The sequence below is a fragment of the Egretta garzetta genome, unplaced genomic scaffold (assembly GCF_000687185.1).
Source record: "Egretta garzetta isolate BGI_Z169 unplaced genomic scaffold, ASM68718v1 scaffold688, whole genome shotgun sequence".
Taxonomy (NCBI): Eukaryota; Metazoa; Chordata; class Aves; order Pelecaniformes; family Ardeidae; genus Egretta; species Egretta garzetta.
In genome coordinates, this window is record NW_009260514.1 from 288,580 (window position 1) to 307,844 (window position 19,265).

The window sequence follows — 19,265 nt, forward strand, 5'->3', positions numbered from 1 at the left end:
ATCCTGGTCCCCACCTCACTAACACTAGGACAGAGGGTTGGGCATATCTGCTCCCCATCCCAGAATTATCCCTAACACACACACAGACCCCTCATGGCAGGATCCAGGTAGGGTGGTATCATTATAATTCGGAATTTCTTTCTGGGTAGGAATTCCAGAGTTTAAAACAACTTCCTCAAAGTCTTAGCAGTGTTAATAATTTTGGGAGATGCCAAAGCAGCTGGAAGGCAGAAAAGCATCTCGCAAAGTAATTTCGAGCGGATCCCAGGCAGGATCAGACCTACAGGTGCAAAGTCCTTTTGAGACTGCAGCTGAAGAGAAAACTCCCCAGAAATAAATAAATAAATAAATAAATAAATCCCTTGTGCTTGCGCCTTCCCATGAACTCAATCAATAATTCTCCATTCTGTTTCACAACCAGGTAGATCTGGTGGGTGTGCAACAGCTCCACAGCTACCTGGGGTTTGCTGCCTTCTTTGCTGGGATAGCAGCCATCGGCGGACCTCCTCTAGCAGGTAATTCTCATGTCGCGTATAATATATCCCCACCGCAGACATCCCACGGTAAAACAGGCTCCTGGTTCACTCTCCTACCTGTGTGCATCCAAGGATGGGTTTTCTCTCCATGTGGCAGGGGGGGGGAACCAAAACAAACCATATTTCAGAAATTTCTCTTTATACGCAGGCAATATTTTGCTCAGAATTTTGCAAACCCCAACTACTAGTTAGGAAAAAAGCTGCATGGGAAAAAGGAGGCTAAGCCCCACGCGTGTGTTTTAACCCTGACCGCAGCAGAAGAGCAATGACCACGCTAGCACGGATTTGGATTTCACCCCCACCAGGGCTTTGTAACGCTGAACCTGGGACAGAGGGACTGAGGGGGGACAAGGAGAGGAAGGCAAAGGACAGACGGGCTCAGCAGCGGTCCCACCAAGCAGAGGCACTGAACCGTAAGGAGAAGTCTCAGTAATCTCTTGTTTTGAAGAAGATTATGCAGGTCAGCCACAAGAGCTCCTGGGCCCAAAGATAAGGAGGATGAAACGCCTTTCCTCTTCGCCCTCCGCCAGAAAACCAAGGTGGTTTTGAGTATCTGGCAGATTTCAAGCGCTCCGAAGGGCGTCTCCAGCCTCTGCTTACGAGCGCGGGACTTGTTCTCCTCCAAACATCTTGGCCAGGACAAAGCTTTTCCTTCCCCTTTTCCTTCCCCTGATGACCCTTTAGCCATATCTCACAGCTGGCAACAGGACCTGAGCTCTTCCTAAGTCCCCGTGATGCAAACAAACTCGAAAAAGCCACAAGGTCAAATATCAGCGCGAACCATGTCCCGTCACTCACCCAGCATACGTATCCCGAAGCAAACCTGGCACCTCGTTCTTCATTTATTGCTTCCTGCCCTCCACCATCAGCTGCCTCGTGCCCGCAGAGGCGCTTTGCTCGAAGCTGCCGAGGATCCGGTAAATACCAGCTCCGGGCAAGGTTTTAGCAACGCTGCTGTACCGCGAGCATGTGAAAAGAAATTGATTTCCCTAATGGATATTTCTAGGTTGGCAAAACTCCGTACACAGATGCAATTTTGAGCGACTAAAGCTTTTCATTGACAGCGTGCTTTGCACTGTCACGGTGATACATAGCCTGTACCGGGCAAGATCTCTTCTGCGATACAAGATATACGACCACCAGAAAGCAATCCCTGTACAACCATCACAGTAAATTCCCTGGCACAGTAACATACAGTAGGAAAAAAAGCTAAATAACTTGGCTAGCTCTTATCCATGCATCATAGGTGCTAGGATAGCGGTTACACTTTCATCTGCTTCCAATATATTTTCACTAATGGGAAGCCTTTTGCTTTCTGAAAGTGCTCACCACTCACCATGCGAATGCTGCTGGATTTTGTAAAGCAAGTGAGTTTCCTGCAAGAAGCCTTCCACAGAAATCAGTCTTCTTAATAGTGGTGGGATAAATAAAAGCCAAATAAAGCCAAGAAGCAAAACTCTGGCTGATCCGTCTTGGCTAGGCAGAGCAAGGGGGAAAACAATTCAGAGCTCGGGATGGAGGTTTGGGATCCAAGATGAATTCTGCAATTTTCTCTTCCCATACAGCTGTATTAAGCGTGAAAGCTGAATATGACCAGAAGCTACTGATTAAGTGTCCAAAAGCATCTGCTCCTTACAGAATAAGATGTAAATGCTATGCGAGACCCCGGAGTTTAGTGCTGCTGACCTCCCTAAGCCTTGACTTTAGAATTACGGTTTTATAAAAACCTCAAGTGTTTTTAATGCGGTGAAACCCAAGGCACAACGAGAACCGCAAAGGTCGGAAACGCTTATTCGGTGTGCTAGGACAAAGCCTAATCGCAATGCAACGAAAAGGTGACTTACCTGCAAATCTGTTTAACTAAAAGCCCTTAAATCCGGAGGCAGCCGACCTGACCAAAAGCCCAGGGTGAAAAGTTTGAAGGCTCCTTATAGCTCCTCATCTGCCAGCACTGCTGGATGCTTGTGCCATGCTGAAAGAAAAAAAACCCCAAAACCAAAAGAGAACAAGACAGAACAAACGTTATTTTGGCAAGCCACAAGGGAGCTAAGGAGAGAAGAGCACGTTTTTATTTCCATAAGTGGTACCAATCAGTAACTCAAACTTCAAAAGGAATAAAACAAACCAAGCAATCCAAGATGACAAAACAGATTCCAGCAGCCAGCACATGAACGCCAGCCCCAGCAAATTTGGGTGGTGAAAGGGGAGAGGATGGAGTCACGCGAAGGCTGTGCTAGCACGGGCATTTAGATGTTCGCATCTGAATTTTACCTGCGCTTCCCACTCGGTATTGCTACTTAGGGCATCAGGAATAATAAAAAAAAAAATTCTGATTACAAATGAGCAGCACAATTTAAACAGCCCGGCCACAGCCCATGGCAGGAGTCTGGGCTGTGGATGTTTAGTTTGGACCACGTAGGTGCCAGGGATTTACTGGCATTGCTTACCAAACTGGTGTTTTTCTGAAGCTGACACACACTGTAGGTGCTTTAAAAGGCTGGGGTGTCATGCGGTGGAAGGTGATTGCTGGGCTGCCAGCGAGGAGGCAACGCTGGTCTTCCAGCACCAAGTAAAGCTTATAGAAAAAACAAACAAACAAAAAATAAAAATACCCTGAAGGATATTTAAAAAATAATTTAAATAAACCAGAGCTCCACAACTGGAGCACTCCATCCTCTACGTCTTACAAACGACGATGTTAGCATCCCTTCTCCTCTCCAAGTCCCACAGACAGCAAAAGCAGATCCCACCTTCGAGAATACACCACTCCGCAAAAGCATCAGGGTCACGGGAGAGCCGCCCACGTCACCCAGTCCAGCGCCACGGGATCCTCCGCTCCGTCAGCCAGCTCCATCCTCGCCCGCGCCGTGGCTCACACGATATCCCTGAGAAAAAACCAGAGCTGAACCCCCTCCGAGAAAGGCGCGAGCCAACGGAAACTGAAACCGGGGTAGAGCAGAGCAGCCCGCAGCTTTTCCTCTCTTTTATAAAACCATCCTGCGGCTGTGTAAATGTATAGCACGGAAAATGTTAGTGCCTCTGGTTTGTCATTGATCCCCAAATTTTACCGGCACGGTTCCCTTCCCTACTCAGAGCCGTGGCACTCACAGATGACAGCAGCAGCAATGCTCCTACGCGGCTGAGGTTGGCGTCTCCAGGGACTCTATTATTGCCCTTCCTAGCCAGAGCTGGTTTTAAGAATCCCAAATTTGGGCCAGATCTGCTGCTTGTGTAAATCCCGCAAGTCCACAGATGGCACCGGAGGAATTCCGCTTTACCCCAGCAGTAGATCTGGCTCAGCTGCTAACCCCACCTCAGACACCCAACCACCCCACGCCAGATTTAGGAGTGTATTAAGGTTTTTATTACATGCAGCAGCAACTCCCATCACGTTGTATATTTTAGATTCCAATGGCAGAATTAGCCACCTTTAAAATGATTGCCTAGACGCGAGATGATATGCTGCAACTAAACAAAACACTTTGAGGTCATTTTAAAAGGCGACCTGGCCCCTCGCAGATTCCTGAGTCTTTGTGGAATTTAGGTTTTCCTTTTAAGTGCTTACAAAGCCACTTTTAAGCAAGTTCACTTCAAGTTCCTGGCCTGGGATCTCTCATATTAGACAGGTTGCATTAAATTGGGTCTGCTCACAAGAAGGCAAGGCTGGAGAATCTGGAGTTTGCAGCCCAGATGTTGCAAATGCCAACACATGCAAGTCATCTCCTGAAGTCCAATGGGATCTTCCATCTGCTGCAGCAGCTACTTTTGGCCCGTTTATTTAAACAGGAAAAAACATCAGGGATTAAATTCAATCAGATTAAAATCTACATCCAGTACAAGGATCAGGAGAAGTTAACTCTGGGATGAATGACCTGCAAGTTTGCCTGGTAGCCCAACGGCAACCGTCCTGACTGTCCATGTGCAGGCTGCACGGCAGCAGGCACACAAAGAGTTAAGATAACATAAAGAAAATATCTGAGGAATTCCTAAATGAGAGCACACATCCTTTGCTCGCCGCCCACCTCTCAAAATGATTTTTTTTTAGTGAGAAAAATTCAACAGCTTTAATAACAATCTTTTCTCCTGCAGGGTGGCTGTATGACTACACTCAGACATACGTCTGCTCCTTCCTCTTCGCTGGAGCCTGCGCTCTCATCTCCCCTATTTCTTTCTGCTTTGAGCCTTCAGCCCAGAAATGGAAGCTAAAAAAAGCCAACCTGACCAACGGCCCCAGGCTTGGCTGAAGCAATTCTGCAGTGGAAATTTGAAAGGATGGGCTTTGATTGCATCCATGATGGGAAAGCCATCACCGGCACAGACCTGCTGTACCGGGAAATATCAACAGCAGCAAAAATGAAAATAGGAATTTTTAGGGGACAGATTCACAGTTTGTATATCTTGATATTTCTCCTGCACATGTGATTAAAGCCATCTCAGAAATACGTAATGTGTTATTTGATGGGGAAAAATAGGGTCCATGGCCCAGATGGACATTGGCTTCACTTTGACTTTGCTCCCGAGCCATGCCTTTCTGTATCTCCAATCGACCCCCTCCGTGGTCAGTCTGACAGCTCAGTATGGGAGCCCCAGAGCCCCCCCAGCTCTCCCAGCCACCGCGAGAGCACCAAGCTGACTCACCTCTTGGGACGAGGACCCCAAAAGTGCCAAAGCACAGCAGATTTTAGCTTATTCTATTCAGATATGAATAATTTAGCCCCGGGGAGGGATGCAAGGACAGAGATGGTACAGAGAGATATGGATTGAACTTCCATGAGGATACGGAGAAGAGCTGTTCCACAAAAACCCCTCTTTCGTTGAGGAGGTTGCTGCACCGTGGCGGCGCTCCATCTCCCAGGCACGGTGTTAATTTACCACAGCACGGAGGACCTGGAAACAAACCCAATTCCAATTAAAGCCGGCACCACCAGACAGCTAACAAAGATCATACCCACCTCCCAGGCTCCTCTCCCCTTCTTCCCCACCCTCCCAATCAACCAGCGGCTCTCTGGGATGCAAGGAACAGGCGAAAGCGGCTTCCAGAGCCAGGCAGCAATGCTGAGCCTATATTCAAGCAGCATCCTAGAGATTTAATTCGGATGGGCAAGATGTAGCAGCTGCTTTGACTTTCTTTCTAGTAGTGAGGTAGCAATTTTTTTGCATTATCACCAGATATTTGAAATTATTACATGGATCTGGGATATTGTAAAGGGTTTAACAAGAACGTTGTTTCCCCTATAGAAACCCTCTTTCCAGCTGTCAAACGGGTTATTTCAAGCACAAAATTAAGCGGTTTCTATTTAATAAACACTACAGGACATTAGAGTGGCGTTAAGGAGCTAAAACATCGCCGTAGGCAAGAAAGTTCCCTCGCAGGTAATGGGCCAAATTCAGCAGTTCCACAACTACACAACGCCCAAGAAACACAGCGTGCTTAAACGAGGGAATAATTTAGCCTTGTTGGAGAATCTCAGTCCTACAACATGGTTAATTTTTCATATTCGCATTTTCACATTCACAGCTCCTCCCAACTCCTGCAGGATTCCGCAGGCAGCAAGCGCTTCCGAAATTCTCCTCTTAGACCGTAAGCACCGCATCAAACGCCGTACGTGATGCAGTGGTACCGGTTAACATCTGTATCCACGATGAGATCTCTAGTGGGTTGTTTTCCGAGCAACCGGGGTTTAAGGATAAGACGAGTCTTTATGAAGCGCTTAAGGCACTGGCAGTTCAAGAGGGGCGAGCGGGTACCCGCGCAATTTGGCTCAAGCCAGTCCTGCGCTAAGCCTTCGGCTGAGACCTTCTGCCACAGGGATGAGGCTTTCATTTGCAAATTTGAGTTTGCCCCTCTTGCAACGTTATGGTTCATCACCCTCCCACTGAACAAACCAAAGCCCAGGTTTGCTGCTGTAACAGGAACTATTAGGAACACTTGGCTTCAGGTTTTCCCAACCCAAAAAGCTTAAAACCCCACCTCATTCTGCATCTCTCTAACACGTCTTTGAGCTCAGTAGTGCTTTTGGCTATTAACAGCGTGAGACTCAGCGACCAAAGCCATGTGGGGACGAAGAAGAGCCAACACGCCACATCCTCACCACGCTGCCCTGACTCTACACAATTTATAGCACCTATCCCCATCCCCTCCCCGTAAATAAAGCCACACTGCTCCACACCCTTCTCCTTTCAGCACAAGCCCTGCTGGATTTTCATCTCTTTTGCCACCAAGAGAAGACTTGCAGTAGGATGCGGTGTCCACACCTCCCATCCCATCTGCTCCAACAAACGGGCTCCCTTTAAAAGCTCTGGGTTTTTAAGGAGGAGAGACCTCCCCTGTCCTCTCCAGAGTAACACATGCCGCCAATTCCTTATTCTTATTTAGAAAAATGGGTCTCCCAAGTGCTCGTACCCTCCATTTCCTTCTGCAAAGGAGCAAACGGCTCAGGACCTCCCATTTCCCACAGTATCTTACTCCGTAGGTGGGCATCACCAGCCTTTGTTTGCCTCCAGAATAATTCTGCACAGGCCAAGTACCTTTCTCTCGCCCCCATCGCCTCCTGCCTATGAAAAAAGCTCGAGGAAAAGAGTCCCCAAAATAAGAAACTCGTCCCAGTTGCCCTGCACAGTCCTACCATCAGGCTGGGAGGTGGAAGAGTCTTCAAGCCTCTGTGTCTTTGCAAAAGCAGGCTCAGGATAACCTCCAGCGGTCAGAAACGCTTCTCTCCTCTCACACCTTTGGCTGAGAAGGCAAGCACAGAACAAATGGTTTAGTTCTCCTCCAAACTCTGAAAACCAAAGCCATTTATTTACTTGCAAAATACACAACACACATTAAAGAAACAAACAGCCACGACGATGGGAACATCTGCCCGGAGGAAGATTTTTTCCATCCCATTGAAGTCATCTTGCAAATGACTTCACAAAAGCCGGTTTTGCATCGTAAAGGGCATCACGTGCTGTTTGGATAAATGCAAAAGCAGGGTTTGCTGCGACACAAATGACTTTAAAAGCTGTAATCTCATAGGTTGAACAGCAAATCCCCTTCGTGCCTGCTCCCTTACCCAACCGCACAACACAGGGCAGAGCAAACTGAGCAGCAATGGCTTAAAATGCTCTTCTGCACGGAAAATGCTTTGCTTAACCACGGTGCCCTCCCCAGTCCTCCCTCCCTATCCTGGGAAAGCAGCAGCCCAACAGCACGGGGCTGGATTCCCTCCTGCTTTCCAACCCGCCTGCACCTCTCCAGCATCATCTTGGCACTGGCTCTGTATTGGAAAGGAACCGCTAACAACCTCCTAGAGATCTTCCCAAGAAAATAACATAACTTGCAATAAATAATTTAAAAAAAAAAAAATGCTTGTAAAACTAACAAACAACCTCAGCGCTCCGTCTCGAGTCACTCCGTGCAACATTTTCCAGCCCCAAGTTCATCTTTTGCAGGCGCAATGCCTGGGGGAACGCGCTACGGCAGACTGCGCCGCCCGCAGATCTTGCTGAGAAAGCCGATTTGGAAGCATTCTACCAAAGATCCCTCGGTTTGAAAACCTTCCTAAAATTCACACCAGGGAGATGGTGCAGAGAAACCCAACACTAAAGATCTCTCCAAAAGAGACAGTGACGCTGCAGGCTCCCGGAGAAGCATCCGAGTGATGAGAAGCCCAAGGAACCAGCCCCCAATTTTCACCGTATCCCCAAGGAAACCTGGCGTGACACCCCCAAATGCCTCTGAAACAAACTTCTGCTTTCTTTACATAAAGTTTCCCGAGTACAACGGACAGGGGGGCTGTGAGGCTGGTTCCTGCTTCAGTTTAGCACCGCAAGACTAAGAAAGGGAGAAGAAAATACGGACTTGGCTTCTCCAACACGGCATTGCAGCACATGCCGCTGCGGATCCGGATCAGTTACTCCTGGGTTGGTTTTTTTTTCATCCAAACAATTTTTCTGCAAGGCCACCATCCTTCCTGGGAGTTTGGGGAAAAAAAAAGGGGGGGGGAGAAATGTTCTTCTGTCATTATTCAGTGATTTATTCCCAGGTATAATCCTGCGGGACAGCTCCTGGAGCTAGAGCTCCAGCTAAAAAGGGACCGAGCGGTAACACAAGAGCCCTGGGACCTCGCTGCCTTCCCAGCCCTGCCCAGGAGAACCCGGGGGCACCCTCCACCCCCCGTTGGGTCCCACTTCCAGCTCCTGTGCCGGGTATTTCGGCAGGATTGATTTACGGGGTGGGCACCTGCTGGATCTTAATCCCCCCTTCCACTGATTTTACATAAGCCAGGATGAAAAGCTGCAGAAGGCTCAGCTCAGGTCTATCAAAGCTACGGCAGCCAGCGCGATCGGAGATCGCATGGCCAAGCACACCGCATGACCCCTTTAATGCACACTGGAATTATTTTATATTATTATTTTATACAGTCATCGTACACCACCGAGGGCCCCGGCTATCAGCAGCGCATTTCCCCTTCCTTGTGTTTGCGAAAACCTGCTCTGGGTCATTGGAAGTCAGGGTAGGGATTTTCAAACCTGGATTTAGCCATTCCTCAGTACACAAAATAAACCTCCCTCCCTGCCTCTCGATAAAAAAATAATCTGCTAATAACCAAGGCTGAGCTTTCCCCACCGCTCCCCTTGGATGCTGCCAACAGCTGAACCCGGGCGCTAAAGGCAGAGCAAGTTGATCCTGACGTTTATCGCCGAATAAGCGACAATCTTTATCTCACAATAAAATCCCGCCAAAGGCTGGGCTGGAAAAATTTCAGCCGCTCCCCCAGGAATCACACAGGCACTCAGAGGTCTGAGAGCCGGGCAAGGGGGAAGAAGTTTTGGGTTTAACCCACCACGCTGACCCTTTCTTTGACACCTGGGCTGCTTTACACCCAAAACCACCACAAAGACTCTCGTCTGGGGCGATACTGTGAGAACCAGCAGCTTTGCAGGACACTCATTAACCACAGGGGAGGGAAAAAAAAATAAAAATTTACATAATCCAGATTTTAAAGGTGAAGAAGCAGCTTTTTCCCAGCTGGGGCAGGCACGGCTCTGGTTTTCGGGTGGCAAAACTGAGCCGCCCCACCTACCAACGCCCCTGAGGTTTCTGCTTTTACCTTAAGCCGCAGGAAGAAAGCAAAAAGCAATTTTAAAATAGCTGGGTAAGGAGATGAGAACACGGCCTTCCAGCCGCAGGAAACAAGGCTGTTCCCCCTTCGCCCGCTTGTTTGGCAGATAGCGCGTGCGGTTTCGGCTGTTTACTTGCCCTTACACACGCTGATAACAGCAACACTTGGCTGGTTTTGCCTTTTTTTTTGTTTTGTTTTTTGTTTTTTTTTTTTCCCTTCGGTGCTTGTTTTCCTCCCTGCCTGGAACACATCCCGCAGCCGCGTTCGCAATGCGGAGCGTTATTAGGCTGAAATTCAGCAGAGCCTGACTTAAAAAGTTTTCGCTTCCAGCGAGACGAAAGCCTCCGCAGGAGGTGAGGAGTGCTTTTTGGGGTTGGGGTTTTTTTTTTAAATCTTTAAATGTAGCCTAACGATTTTCATTGAAGTCGATGGGAATTTATCAGCAACTCTAACGAAAAACAAATTAAAGCACATGTTTGCAAAAAGAGAAGTTCTAGCTTTAGCCAAGAGGTCCTCCCCGAAGCGCTTTCGTGCCTGCGGTAACCACAGAGGAGGTGGGAGCTCTTGCTCGCGGCCACGGACAATTTCAGAAGTAATTCAGGGGTCAAAGTCTCCGTTTCTGAAGCGATAAAGACTTTGCCTCCTAAGTCACCGCCGAGCTTTGCAAAACTTTCCCCTACAGATATTTCTCATGTGGGCAAGATAGGGCAAGGATTGCACTCTGGCTCGGGTGAGGCAAAGGGTGGCTTTACAACACCCCGGTGACTAATGCCACGCCAATGAAGTGATCTCTGACCCCTCAAGCCTTCGATCAAGCAGGGAAAGGGAGCTACGGCCAAGGCGGCTGAGATAAGGTCGCAGGGATGGGTAACTAGGACTGGGCTCTCCCAGCCTCAGCCTGCTGCTGGGACACAAGTCTACATGCAATGAGAAAGAGTAAAGGCATTTGGTAAAAGGCATCTGACAGCTTGGAAAGGGGTCTGTGCCGATAGGCCATGGGGCAAGAGACGGCTGGCAGATGAGAAACACCAAGTCTTGTATTTATCCACCCAAGCAGAGGAGCACGAGAAACGACGACGGCCCCTTCCCCGCCGTGCCCTCCCTGCAAGTCTCAACGACAGCAGCTCGGGTGGTTCAAGAGTTCATCCTGCACGGAACCTCTGCCCAGGCTGGCAGTGGTGCTGGGTTCAGAGCTGAAGCACCCGAGGCTGGTGGGCCGATGCTGCAGGCAACGACCAAAAGCAAGCCCTCGGCCAAGGGGGCTGCAAACACCACCGTGGTCCACGGGACAACTCCGCTCAGACGGCAACGGGAGCATAACAACAACCCCCGTGGGACCACGTTGGCTTCCCTTAACTCAAAAACCCTCTGCACCCCCCCCATGTCCAGAGGCACACCTAAGCTGCCTAACTGTAGGGGTGGGAAACACAGTGCTTGCGTATGACAGGAGATACAGACGGAAGGATCCGAGCGCTCGCTCGCTACAAATGGCAGAAATTACAGGGAAAACTGCCAACTGGGGGCAGGACGCTGGACTGAGTTGTACGGGTTGCTAAAAGTCAGGCTGACCGATCACCGGATCTGGGGACAGGAAATACTGAGGATAGCTAAAAAATCTACAGACCGATCGTCAGATCCAATTGCAGAACTAGGTATGAAGGTCAAGGCAGGGAGGTAAGCAGATGAAATATCAGTTACCCACAATTAACCTACGGCTCATCCGCTCATCTGTGGAAGCCGACCACATGCACACACAACCCATCCCGATCCCGGGACAACACACGCGGAGCGCAAACCCGAAAGCACGGGCACAGGAGCTGGGCTGGGAGGTGGCAACTCATCAACTCACAGCAACACCATCAAGTTTGACAGCATCCATCCCTCAATTCTTCAACCCCGTTTAATTAAGACATCCCTGGGGCAGGATACAACGGATTCACCATGTAGTAGACCTTTGTGCCATCGCGTACGCATTCTCCGCTCTGGCTAGAAGCACCTCAAACTCTATCAGCACACGAACGAGGAGGATGAACACCAGCAGGGTCTTGTTCATCGGCCCCGAGCAACCCATCGGATGGAGCGCAGCTGAGTCCTCCAGCAGCTTACTCTGCCTTCAGAATTTACTTCACCCGGTTCTCAAGCCAGCTAGAATTAAACTCAGGCACACAGCTACTGGACAATAACCGAAGGAGACATGATAGGAATCACCAAGCCATCAGCCCAAGATACTTCCCACTTCTCCCCCTGGCCTTTCTGCAGACGCCTTGCCCGACCGACTCGCACCAAAACACCAGGACCCACGGTGAGAGCGTATCCTCAAAGAGCATTTGCCATTTCATAGTAAACCAGCAGCACGAGGCAAACATAAGCTCGTTATTAGTGAAGAGCAGAATCTGGGCCATCTGATGTTTTAGACTCACTTATTAATTCAGCTGCGGCTGGTAAAAGCACAATTCTAAAAAAAAGTGTGAAATTCAAATAACCAGTTCCCCGTCTAATCCACTCGCATCGCTTTCTACTGCAGTGCAGTTAATTAAATGGTTCTCTTTATAAATCCACTTTCCCCAGAAGTCTCATTAGCCAAATTAATATGACGCATATAGAGCACTTAACCATTCAAAGAGACTAGTTTTAACAAAAGCCTGGCTTTACCTGGCAGCTGAGGCATCCCCCTAACCGGCTCAGAAGGCAGAGGGGCAGACCCAGCACACAAAAAACAACTCGCTATCACAGAGCAACCGTAGGAAACTTATCCCACACCACATCCCACGATACCTCCAAGTCTCCTCAATAAATACGGAATGTAAAGGTGAGAGGGAACAGTCTCCTGGTTAAATACCCAGTGAAATCTGAGTCAGAGAGGCAGACCTCTTCTGGAACATCCACCGACAGCCCCCTTTGCCATAACACAACAAAGTCAAAGCATACCCAGAAAGTGGGAGAGTGCCCAAGCCCCGGAACACACGCCCGGCTACCCGAGCGGCTAGCCAGCTTGCCAAAAACACCTCTTACATTTGGGTGACGCTAACAGATCACTCATCTCCTGTTGGCATCAACCACCCAGCCGAGTTAAAGAGGCTGACACACACCTCCCGTTCTTACTACCAGCCCCAAACCTTTTGGACAACACTTCAAATCACAGCAGCGTTCATATCTCAACAGAACATGAAATACATTGCAAAAACATTGACTACAAACACCAGCTTCTGGAAGAAAAGGCATCTCAGGAGTCTCCCCTCCCCACTCCCCTCCCCTCGTTACCAGCAATATCTACAATTTGAACCCATTTCCATAAACAGCTGAATTTAAACGCTTACAGCAGCATCCCGTCAACACATAGACAGCTTTGCCTAATCGTTGGCTTGGCTTTCCAGATCAACATACACAATTATAAATCACATTCTGGGTTAAAGCAGTGTTAATTCAAGCAGTTCATGAAGTCAAAATTAACAGCTCTAGCTCGCCAAGCTGAAAACCTTTAGTTTGATCCGCACGGCATCTTGCCCCAGATCGGCAGAGAAACCCCGCGTTCGTTATTGGGAACCCCCAAAGCAAACACAGAAGCCACATCGAAGAGTTCGTTCCTTCGCTCCCATCCCCAGGTTGGATGGAGCAGCACGTTGACCGAAGCAAACACGTTAGTAAAAGTTAGTAGGCTGGAGAATCAAGAAAAAAAAAAAAAAAAAAAAAAAAAAAAGGCGAACAACAAAATCATCTGCTTTTACATTACAATTCAGACCAACCTCTTAAACCCCCTTACCTGTTTTAGGGATTTACACAGCTCTTTGCCCCCGGAACAGACACCTTGCAGAGCACAACCATGGCATCCTTTTGTTGAAAGGCACCTGCAGCCTAGCAATGCTCCTGCAGGGCTGCAGGACAGCACTAGGTTCGTTATCCACGGGAGGTTAAAGTATGTCAAGGCAATCAGGGCAAGCTTGCACTTCAAGGTGTCTTCATCTGCATGTCACATTAATTCTAACAGACCGGCAAGCATAACACGAGGGGTTTCTGAAGCCAACGATGCAGCCGTGTTAGCTTCCTCTTGATGTCTGCGGTTGTCAAATGTGCCCCGAAGTCTCCTGCAGCCAACATGGAGTTGTGCTCCCGCACTGGAACAGCCTTCCACCGCTCAGGAGCCCCCAATACAGGAGAACGCAGCAACTACAGCACACAACATTTTCAGGCCGCCTCCATTTTTTTCCTCTCACCATCTGTACTACACAGTGAGGCGACTGCCAAGCAAACATGCAGTCGTACCTGGGACGCGATCAGGGTGCATGCACATCCGAGGCGTGTGGAACCATTTGCTTCAAAACCGGTCAAAATAAGGCACTGAGACACCAACGCAAAGGTTTTAAATTACCGACTCTAGCTCTCAGGAACTCTTCATCCATTCAGCACTAAACCCATCACTGCATAACTGCTGCAAAGCCCCTGGAGATGGAGGAGCGCCTCGCGTGTGTCAGGAAAGGCTTTATTAACATCATTTAAACACTTCTAAGGACTCATTTCTCTTTTTCGTTTGGCAATTTGGTGCAAAGGTTTACGTGCAAGATTCAAAGCAATTTCAAACTTTTTTTCTTCAAAATTAAAAACAAAAATAATCAGAACTAAAGCCAAACATGGTGGGTGAACAAAACAAATCAGAAACTTAAAATTCAGGAACTCCAGCTCTTCAAACCAGCGAAGCCCCAGACTTGTACACCGTTCTGAGACGCAGGGTGGTGCTTCCCTGCTTCTTGCATGCCAGCATCAGCACCGCTTCCTCGTCAAGGTGAGGAGTAAAGCAGCAAGTGACCCCCTTTTTCACTGCAAACCAAGGGGGTGCCACAGCGAGACCATCAACTAGATTTCTTCAGATTTGGTACAACAGGCTGGTCAACGCGAAAGTGCCGGTCTCCCTGCTTCTTGCTCAAGACCCACAACTATCAGATCAAACAGCGAGCAGCAGCAGCAGCCAAGTAACCCCTCCGCTGCAAACAAAGGGGTCAAACGGTTGTCGTCAATTCACTTCCAGGCAGAAAAACCATTTTCCTCAAAAGAAACAATTTATTTAGAATGAAACAAAATCAGCTCAACTGTGAGCGCATGTTTGAGTGACAGCTACTTTTAAGCTGTGTGAGCCATAAAAAGGGTATTCCTTTACTTTTCCAGCAATCTTGTGTACACAGCACAAAGCAAAGAGGTCATTTTTTTTTTTTTTCCACTTAAAACACGGGCATTGGCATCACAATAGCAGATACACAACTTTTTTTTTTTTTTAAAGCTGCCATTTTAGTAAAATGCACAAATACTAAACAGATAAGCTTTCTTCCATCAAGAGGCCCGTGTAAATTCCACACAAGCCACAGCTTCTCTTCCCAAAGGTCCATTAGAGCTTGGTATCCCATGCGGTTGTCTTCTGCAGTCCACCAGCTTTGCTTGCAGGAGGAAAGAAAATGTTATTTCAATACAAATGTATACAACAGATTTTTCTGTGGTTTTTTTTTTTTTTTTCCCCTCCCTACATTATACAGATGAACATAAAGAGCTACAAGGCCTTTCCGAATATTCTATATGGACTTCAAAAAAGCACCAAGACCACCCACGGGCACAAAACCTTGAAGTGAAGTCACCTTCTATGTATAGATGCATAACAAGTAGTGCAGGGCTTCTTTTTGGACCAAGGTTAAATTAGGCTTACAGTACTGAGGATTATTCAACTTTCAGTAACAGTTAACGGGAGATATCAAAATAATTAACCATGAGAAAAACCAACCGGATTATTGGTAATTCGGTTGCCTTTCCTCAAAGAATATTTCCTGAAGGCAACTTATCAACAAAAATACGCAATGTAGTGTTACGAGTTTCTCTCTGGTTCTCATTTTGCTGCGTAATTCTAACAGCAGACAACGCCAATATTAAAGAAAAGGGCAAATCAAATACACACCTAATATAATTTAAAATTGTTACTACTCAAGTAATATTTCTAATCCATCATTTTCACACAATCAAAACTGCATGAAGTTGAATATTCAGTGAACCATTCCCCGAACCATACCGTCTGCTTTAAGCCTAATACAAAAATCATCTCATCATTCAGTTTATAAATCATTGGAATCTCTGTCCTTCGGTGCTATCTGCAGAAAGTAAAGGGGGAAACAAAGGGGAAAGAACCCCAAAAGCTCTACAGTCACATGGCAATAATTTCTTCCACTCTTGTTTCCGTTCAACAGGCGCACAGCAGTCTCCCCAGGAGCGCTGCCCTCAACACTGTTTTTCTTAAAGCCAGGAACGACGATTTCCCAAGCCATTTTTCCCTGAGTCCTCAGAGTTTTTAAACCTGTCTTCACAATTTTGATTCACTCCTCCTCCCCATTAATACTTAAGGCCTTTCACCTCAGTTACCATCAAGCAGATGGTTCCTCAACCAATGCAAGAAACCGAAACGTTTCAATCCTTTAGTATCCTTGTTAAAAAATAAAAAAAAATTTAAAAAAAAAAAGAGAGAGAGGGTAAGGTTTGCCTGGCACGTAACGCCCTCCTCTCTCCACGATGCTTACAAGGATGTGTTCGGTACTGGCAACCCAGGAGCCTGAAGCCTCTGGAGTTGAGGGTAACCTCGGCGTTCGCGCCGCAGTCGCAGTGAACAGCAGAGCGGTCACTAGACGGGAGCAAACAAAGCCCCTGGCCGGCAGCCAAGGAAGTTGCATAAAGTTTCCAATAAAAAAAAAAAAACCAAAAAAACCCAACCCAACAAAAAACCAAACAACTAAAATCTTAAACAAAAGTATGAGTCATTTGAGGTTCTTTCCCCAAAGCATAAAGCCCAACTATGAAATGATTCAGGAAAAGGACATCCTTTTTCCACGCTAATTCAACAAACGAATGAAATACAGGAACATCAGCTGTACACAACGTTAGAAGGAATACTGAGCTCTCGCTAGAGCAAGGTAATGCCAAACGCGACGAGAGAGCGAAAGTCTGCTACATCTGTTTTGCTCTATACAGAAGTGGTATCACATACGGACTTCTACTCGCATTCAAGCCCTGGCCAAGACGATTTTTTTTTTAGTGGACAGTTACTCCAATGGTGCACTCTTCAGAGCCTAAGAGAAAAGCACAGCGAACCAAGCTGTGCCAGCCTTGATGGCAGCACGTGAACTTAAGTGCCGGCAAAAAAAATGTTGCCAGTCAACTATGTTTTGACATTAAGAACCCTCAAAGGGTGTTAAAATCCTTGCTTACAAAACAGAGCAGCAACCACAAATAAACCAGATTTAAAGAAGCAGGTACTCCATTAAATAAGGAACCAGAAAACCTGGAGTCAAATACAGCCTCGCCTGTTCCTTATTACCCTCCAGCGCAGCACAATTTTGACTCATAAAAGCCCGTGGCAGGTATAACCGCCACTATTTTACAAGGAAAAATGGAAGTGCACCTAGGATGCTCTTTCCAAAAGGGTTCCCCACACTGAGTTTGCTTTGACAAGCTCTGTTGACCCCAAGTTTTACGGGTTTTAAAAACAGGCACCCACTGCATATCAGCATAACAAACGCTGTTCTCAGCAAGTTCAAGTGTTGAACACAAACAATGTTAGTGCTGCTTTTTTTTTTTTTTTTTTGGTTTAGGGCAGATTTGAAATTCCCAGCGGTTCAAGTTTCTTTCCTTTAAAACTCTGCAAGTGACTCCCGTCAGATGCAATGATAAAACTCCTTCCGAACGCGAGCAGCACTTCAAGCGAGTTCGCAGCAGCGTTGGTTACCTGCCGACACGCAACAGCCACCTGCTAGAATTAAAACAGACATTCTTGGCGGTAAGTGGTAAAGACGCCGTATCTTCTAAAACACAGTTATTTACGTTATCGGTGTCATTTCGAAAAATTCTCATTGTTAATAGTAAGATGAACAGCTGAATTCTGCCATCTATTACATTCACGCTGAGGGACAACAACCCAGAAATCCTGGATTTTACCCCCAAACATTTAAGAGCATTAAATGAGGCTTGTAAGCTTCCATGTAGAAAGGAAAGTAGCTATAAAACCAAAATCTGTTCTCAAGATATGCTGCCACATTCAAGTTCTCAGCGATGCTTGGGATACTATGTCTACTCATTCCGGTCAGATAAAGGAAATCAAAGCCCACTTACACCAAAGCACTCTCTGACGAGTGGTTCAGTAAAGCGGTATTCCAGAAATTCGTATTTTTGTGACAGCGAATCTCAAGCAAGCACAGTCACATTTCAGAACGGCTGTGCTCACGAAATACATTCGAGACATTTCCTCCTTCATCTACTATTCCGCATTTTGAACTCGATTTTTGTGTCGCGCAAGCAGAGACAGAAATCAGCTTGACCCTGTATCAACTGCCCAAGGAATATAGCGGAGGATCGATGGAGTGAAGCAGCATCGCTTTGACATTGCCCAAGTCTCTGAAAACGTGGCTAAGTGCAAGACTACATTCTGGGTTTAAGTGCAAGATTACATTTTTAGGGCCTGTAAATAGACACAGTCAGATTTACGCTTCGGTTTAGAAGCTAGCTGCAACATCCTTCTGGTTGTTGAACAAACCAACAGGGATTCAGAGCCCTTCTTCCCTCCTAAACGCCTGCACGGTGGCCAAGACAGCTGGAGAAAAGCGCCCAATGAGCAAGGAAAAAAAACGTAAGAGAAAATGAACTAAGTTCTTTGAGAAAAAAAAAAAAAAGCAAACTGTTTGCTCCTAGAATCACAGGAACAAGAGCTCAAACCTCAGCATCTCAGAGTACTTTTACTACATCTCCAAGACACTAAAAACACTTTGCTCCAGATGCCTATAAAATGATAAACCTCATGTAATGCCCACTGTACTGTACCTGAAAAGTCCCTAGCAGACAGCAGTTTCTTGCTATTAACAAAGAGGTAAAACGTTAATGAGAACTTTTATGTAATTAAATTATCACAGAATTAAAACCATCTCTGGAGAGAAGCACACTTGCTCAGAGTTTGCACTGTGGAACCAGACCCCACTGTACCTGCAACTCTTTGAAAATAAAGGCAGTAAAAACAAAAAACCACAATATAACTAAAGTTATTCTTAAAGCACCTCCTTGTTTCTTGCATACCAGAGTAAGCACAAGACATTCATGGTTTGTAACAAAGTCCTCAGCTATTTACCGAACATTGTCACTGCTACAAACCCAAAGTGCATATATGGGATACAACAGAACTCAGAGAAATAGGAGAAATACACCTGTTAAAAAAGCATACTTTCAGTGCATGCATTTTGAGGGGCTGGATGAAATTATCAAACACCCAATAAAGGAATTAAATGTTCTGCAGTGTACCCGAGAGCAGGTGCCGGTCACCTGAAAGACATCAACCTTGAGCCATGCAACTCAAAGGGAAACCGTTCAGGCTCCTGAGGAAAGGGATCACGCGTGCCAAAGGGCCGCTGGCCTGAGGCCGTCACAGAATTTCAAGGACTCGAAAGAAATGAGCTGACACCAGTCCGCTAGTACGTATGTGGTTTTCCATTTAAACTACTGAGTGCTTTAAATCTGGTCTTTTAGGTTTGTAACTCTATCGAGGATGAGCTATTAAATTTGCTTTAAAATACATGAAATGAAAAAAGGACACGAATCAAAATTAAGAAAATGGGAG

The 19,265-nt window shown here is 46.9% G+C and overlaps 2 protein-coding genes across 2 annotated transcripts in view; one reads left to right on the forward strand and one right to left on the reverse strand.

Moving 5' to 3' along the window:
- SLC16A4 (solute carrier family 16 member 4) overlaps positions 1–4,792 on the forward strand; it is an 11,220-nt gene extending 6,428 nt beyond the window's left edge. Inside the window, exons 8-9 of the mRNA XM_009644591.2 lie at positions 422–515; positions 4,626–4,792. Coding sequence (XP_009642886.1) covers positions 422–515; positions 4,626–4,780 — 249 coding nt within the window. The 3' untranslated portion in view covers positions 4,781–4,792. The remainder of the gene's footprint in view (positions 1–421; positions 516–4,625) is intronic.
- Positions 4,793–4,799: 7 nt separating this feature from the next.
- RBM15 (RNA binding motif protein 15) overlaps positions 4,800–19,265 on the reverse strand; it is an 18,698-nt gene continuing 4,232 nt past the window's right edge. Inside the window, exons 3-5 of the mRNA XM_035900135.1 lie at positions 13,404–15,066; positions 7,163–7,269; positions 4,800–5,423 (exon numbers count right to left, since the gene is read on the reverse strand). The gene's annotated coding sequence lies outside the window, so the exon portion shown is untranslated. The remainder of the gene's footprint in view (positions 5,424–7,162; positions 7,270–13,403; positions 15,067–19,265) is intronic.